General features: G+C 41.8%; 1 protein-coding gene across 3 annotated transcripts in view; it reads right to left on the bottom strand.

Moving 5' to 3' along the window:
• Positions 1-6213, bottom strand: part of Yeats2 (YEATS domain containing 2) — a 94471-nt gene that overhangs the window by 8228 nt on the left and 80030 nt on the right. For all 3 annotated transcript variants that reach the window (XM_005368933.2, XM_026790158.1, XM_026790157.1), the window contains one exon: positions 1135-1237. In XM_005368933.2, coding sequence (XP_005368990.1) covers positions 1135-1237 — 103 coding nt within the window. The remainder of the gene's footprint in view (positions 1-1134; positions 1238-6213) is intronic.

Raw genomic sequence — 6213 nt, 5'->3', positions numbered from 1 at the left:
CCCACTCACTCAAAGCCATACCTATTCTCTTTCTCTTAAAGAACAAGGAATACACACACACACACACACACACACACACACACACACACACACACACACACCCCGACCGTTCCCTCTGCTAACAAAAAGCTTCCTTTCCTTTCTTTGTTTTTAAAGACAGGTTCTCATGTAGCCCTGGCTGCTCAAATTTGCAGATGATTAAGTATCTGATCTTCCTATCTCTGCACCCCAACCCTGCCCAATGTTAGAATTACGGGTGTGAACCACCATATAAGGTTCTAGGTCTTCTTTATAAAACATTTTATACTTAAAAAGAAATGTTAAGAACAAACAGATTTTGACAAATTATACAACCATCTCAGACATTTTATCTACATTTGAAAATTAGAGTAAGAATCTCTGCAAGGTGACTGCTACTACACCAATGCCTGTCTTAGGGTTATTGATTGATGCCTCCATCTGTCATGTTAAGAGACACAATGTTTCTATTGTCTCTAGAAGTGCCTGGCAACTCAAAGGGAGGTTCCTAATTTGGAAATGAGAAATCTAATGAAGAAGGTTTTTTAGAGGAAGCAAGATGACATGGCTATGCAGAGGCAGCTGTGAAGCACAGGCAGGGTTTGTGAATACCCAGGAACAAAATGATTACACTTGGGTATGCTATCTCCATTCAACAGAGGCTGTACATCAGCAAGCTCAAGGGAGTCCTGGGGCTTCCATGATTACTGGTCAAGTGCTACCCCTAAGCTATACCACTGGCTAAAATAAACTCTTTGGAGGCTGGAAAGATGGCTCAGTGGTTAATTAAGAGCACTGACTGTTTTTCCTTAGGACCCACGTTCAACTCCCAGCACTGACAGGGTGGTTCACAACTATCTGAAATTCTAGTCCCAGGGGATCTGACACTTTCTTCTGGCCTCCTTGGATACCAGGTACGCAAAAAGTGTACAGATATACAACCATACAAAATACCCATACACATAAAAAATGAACTCTTCAGCCCTGAAAGACAATGCCCCTACCCCCAGAGGACTCACTCACTATGTCCACACACTCAGCTATCACAATGATTTTGAAAAAGCGTCACAGAGACACCAAAAGCAGAGCCCCCTTAGAAGAAACTAGAACACTTACTTAATGACGTAGGTGCCCAGTTCAGAGCTCTCTTCAGTTTTCACTGCTGTCTGGACCTCCTGGGAGAGGCAGTTTGGCCCAGGGGTTTCTGGTTCAGTCTTCACTACAAAGGAAGATCAACAAAAAGAACTGCCAGGAGCTAACTGTGCCAGCAAAACAACTGTACTCAACTGAGGGCATTGCCAGCTAAGGTGTGTGGACATAACAAGAGACGCAGATGGCTCCTGTTCTCAGCCTCAGCACACAGACAACTGTAAGGTCTCAGGGTAGCCAACTATACACCACACCACACTGCTCTGTACCGCTCTCAGCTCCGCTCCAGGACTGAGATTAGCACACGATACATCTATTCTGGTGTCATCTTTCCAGCCAAGCTTACCGACCTGACGTCTTATTCTAGTATTCAGAGACAAAGACAGAGAGAGAAAGGCAGATCTGTTGTGCATGGCAATTTCCAAGGTATTTTTATCTGGCTTTCAATACCATAGGTCTGAGAATCTTCAATCTGAACTGAAGTACTTCTACAATCACAGTTTCTCAAATACCAACATGCAGCTGCACAGGTAAAACTGTTCATGTATACAAAATTATTTCTATTATACTGTTTTGGGTATTTTGAGACAGGGTCTTTTGTATACAAAATTATTTCTATTATACTGTTTTGGGTATTTTGAGACAGGGTCTTATCAGCCAGGTTGGCCTCGAGTTTTTCCTCTGTGGTCCAGCTGGCCTGAAACTCACAGAACACCTCCCAAATTACAGATGTGAGTCACTACACCTGGCTATCATGCATACAAAATTAGTTAAAAATACATGAAATTATCTTCAGGTTATATGTCTAAGGTGCACATAAAGCATAAATTCTTTATATTTGAGTTTCATTCCCAAAATATTTTATTACATACTTATTTACATGCATGTTTATACATTTATGTAAATACTGAAAAATTGAAAAACACTTCTGTCCTGACAGGAGATGTATTAACTCTACTGACATAAACATTAATGTCTCAGGAGATATGACTTTCTTTCCTTAGAGTTTTCTTAAAATACCATGCCGACACGGTTCTTGTGTCTGCACAGCTTCGCCGCCTTTACTCTCTCAGACAGCCTTTATTAATTTATTTAAACGCACAGGTGTGTGTCTGTGTGGTATGTGCACTTGAGTGCAGGTGCTTGAGGAGATCGGAAGAGGGCACTGGTTCCCCAGCAGCTGTAGTTATGGGGACAGGGGGCTATGAGCCACCCATAGTGAGTGCTAGGAACCAAACTCAGGTTCTCTGCAAGAGTAGTGTTTGCTTTTAACAGCTGCACTCTCTTCCTAGACTGAATCTGTCTTGTACATTGGCACTAAAAGCACTTACTGCTATTTTCCTACTCAGTCCTGTCCAGTCTCACACAACAGCGTCGTCTCTCTCTGTTTTCACTGACACGTAACTGGTATTCAGTAAGCACTATTTGATAAATGTTTCCTCGTCATAGACCCGCTTTTCTTTCAGCCCAGTCACTCCATGCCTTGCCTGTCTCTATCAGGTCCTCCTCGACAAGCCTGGCTCCCGTGGAGTCAGCACCACTGTAGTTATTAAGAACACAGGTCGTCCATGTTTCTTGACAGACATTCACAATCTTTCCCTCAAGTGGATCCCCAGAACCCAGGATGAACACTTCTTAGTTTAAAAACTGATCGCTGGTTTCCAAAGTGATTCTACCACTTTGTAGCCCACTGTGGCTAACCCAGGTTCCCATTACTTTAGGTCCCCAGTAGCCTCTGTATTGTGAAAACTTGAATTCCTGGTGATTCTGTTTTGTTGCTAGGATTTTAATTTGTATTTCCTTCATAACTAATAAATCTGAGTAATTCTAGGGCTTTGTGCTATTGGACATCCTCTTTTGTAAAGTGTTGTTTTTCACACTGACTTTGAATGGTCTATTGCTGGACTTTTTGCTCTTTTAATATTTTCTGATGGAGTAAGGTTAGCATAATAAAGTCTAACATTTTTTCATTTTTCCGACATCTTGTGTCTCACATTTTCTTCCATTAAAAAAAAAGAAAAGTGTTTCTAAACCTTTCACAATCAGGTTTATATTCCACCTCAAGTTAGCTGTTGCCTTACCTTTAATGTAAGGCAGAAACTTTCCTGCTTTCAGACACGATGGGCCCACTTCTCATGCCAGTCAAAGAAAAGACCACCCCTCCCCAGCTGACTGCATCATGGCTATTCTTTCCTGTTCCATGAGTCTTTCTTTCTAATCTTCAACTATTTCAAAGGCCAAGGCTCCTTAGTATTTATATCTGCTACCCTAGTTTTCCTGGTTTTTGTTCAAAATTGCTCTGCTACTGAATACCTGATTAATAAATTACCTCATTACTGTTTTGAAAGTCAAGGCCAGCCTTTGTTTCCTGAATGCTGAGGTTGGGGTTGGGGATTTAGCACTTGCCAAGTATGCGTGAGGCCCTGGGTTTGGTCTTCTGCTTGGGGGGATGGGGGGGCGCAAGGGAAGACAGAATGCTGAGGTTATAGGGGTACATCACCACACTGACTTTAGCTATTGTATTTTAGATGTTTGGACGCTAACACTAATTTTTACTCTTTATTACTTTTATTTATGTGTGTGCATGTACGTACGCCAGGACTGTGAGGGTGTGATGCCAGAAGAGGGCATCGGACTTAGATCCCCCAGAGCTGAAGCTGTAGGTCGCTGTGATTTAGGGATACAGGTGCTGGGATCCAAACTTAGGTTCTCTGCAAGAACAGTAAGAGTTCTTAACTGCTGAGCTAATTCTCTAGTGCCATGTCTGCCCACTATTCTCACCTTGTCTAGTAAGTGTGTGGGCACACACTTATCATGGCACATGGGGAGGGCAGAGGTCAACTTGTGAAAACTAGTTCTCTTTCTACCGTGTGGGCTCTGGCGCCCAATGGGCTCTGGCGCCCAAACTCAGGTCCCTCAGCCTGGGGTAAAGTACTTCACCAAACAATGGCCCCAAACCATTGTTTTTGTCCCATCTTTCCTGTTCCTCATTAACTGACATTTGATATGTATGAACTCCCCCTCCTCCTTTTAGGTTTATTGAAAGGATCTAATTATATAGCTCAGGTTAGTCTTGAACTTGCCACAGACTTCATGCTTAAGCCTTCTGAATGTTGGTATCACCAAAGTAAGCTATAATACCTCATATAAAATGTTTCCTTTAATCCAATTTTTTTTTTTTTTTTTTCGAGACAGGGTTTCTCTGTAGCTTTGGAGCCTGTCCTGGAACTAGCTCTTGTAGACCAGGCTGGCCTTTAATTCTATTTTTAAGATTTATTTCTTATATATGAACATTTTGTCTGCATGCATATACGTATGTCATGTATGTGCATGGTGCCCTCAGAAGGGGACTGTAGATCACTTAAAACGGGAATTAGAAATAGTTGGGTGCTTCCATGTTGAGTACTTGGAATTGAACTCAGGTCCTATCTAGAACAACAGGTGCTCTTAACTGCTGAGCCATAGCTTCAGGTCTTGTCTTTAATTTTTTAATTATTGAGGTTACTATGTAGAAATTATAGAAATTAAAATGATTTCTTGATGTATACTGACTCATCCTGAGTGACGTCGGCAATGCGACAATTAACAGTGCATGGTCCCCAATCCCTAGCCATTCTGAGACTCCCAGAAACAGGAAGAGGCCCTAAGAAAAAGTTCAAAGAATAGTCTCTTGGCGCGGGAGGTGGTGGCGCACACCTTTAATCCCAGCACTCGGGAGGCAGAGGCAGGTGGATCTCTGTGAGGTCGAGACCAGCCTGGTCTACAGAGTGAGTTCCAGGATAGTCAGGGCTATTCCACAGAGAAACCTTGTCTTGAACCCCACCCCCAAAAGAATAGTCCTTTGAATTTGGCTTTTAACAAATTAAAAATATTCTGTTTGAGTGTTTTGCCTGCATGCATGTGTATCACACGCACGTAACCGCAGACACCAGCAGAGGGCAATGGATCCCCTGGTCCTGGAGTTTTACAGAGACCACTGTTAAAGTGCCATGTAGGTGCTGAGACTTGAACCTAAGGCCTCTGCAAGAATAACATCTTCTGTTACTACTGAACCATAGCTCCAACTTCACAAATCTGTCATTTGAATAATTAGAGAAATACATAACCACAGCTTTTAGAATCTTTTTATTTTTGAATGAAGGTATCATGCACCCCAGCCTGGCCTTAAACTTGCTAAATAGCTGAGGAAGATCCTGAACCCCTCGCTTTATTTAATATTTATGCATCCATTCACTTGTATCTTATTATATGGATATTTTGCCTGTTCATTTACTTATTTGGATTTTATGTGCATGGCTATTTTGCTTGTGAGTAGTCTGTGCAGTCATGTGTAAGTTCCTGAAGAGGCCAGAAGAAGGCACTGTGAGCTGCCATGTGGGTGTGGGGAATTGAACCTGGGTCCTCTGGAAGAACAAGCACTCTTAAGCACTGAACCATCTCTCTGGCCCCATGGTTTTCCTGCTTCTACCTCATAAATATTGGGATTACAGGTGTTGTGCCACCACACTTGATAACCAATCAAAACATTTTCAGGTTAGGGAAACACAACAGAAATGAAAATGTGTTCTTTAAGATTCATTGCCAAAAAATAATAATAAACAGACAAACAAACAATTTATTGCTAGCTGGAAGCCACCAAATGCTCTCAATGAAGAAAACAAAAACTACAATATATGCCTTCAATGTAAAACCACTGCTAGGCAGTTTACACAAACAATATGAACAAACCTAAAAAGCAATGAACAAAATCAAGCACAAAAAAATGTGTATGCTTTCATTTTCTCAATTTTAAAATTAGAAATAATCTATGGTGACAGAAGTTACAATATTGGTTGGCTACAGAGGCTGGAAACTGGATAAGGGTTTAAAAAAAAAAAGGGGGCCGAACGGTGGTGTGTGCTTTTAATCCCAGCACTTGGGAGGCAGAGACAGGCGGATCTTTGTGAGTTCGAGGCCTGCCTGGTCTATAAGAGTTAGTTCCAGGACAGGCTCCAAAGATACAGAGAAACCCTGTCTCAAAAAAAAAAAAAAACAAAAAACCACAGA

Source organism: Microtus ochrogaster, unplaced genomic scaffold (assembly GCF_000317375.1).
Source record: "Microtus ochrogaster isolate Prairie Vole_2 unplaced genomic scaffold, MicOch1.0 UNK43, whole genome shotgun sequence".
Classification (NCBI taxonomy): domain Eukaryota; kingdom Metazoa; phylum Chordata; class Mammalia; order Rodentia; family Cricetidae; genus Microtus; species Microtus ochrogaster.
Note: the sequence above shows the minus strand (reverse complement) of the source record. Positions and strands in the feature narration are given on the sequence as shown.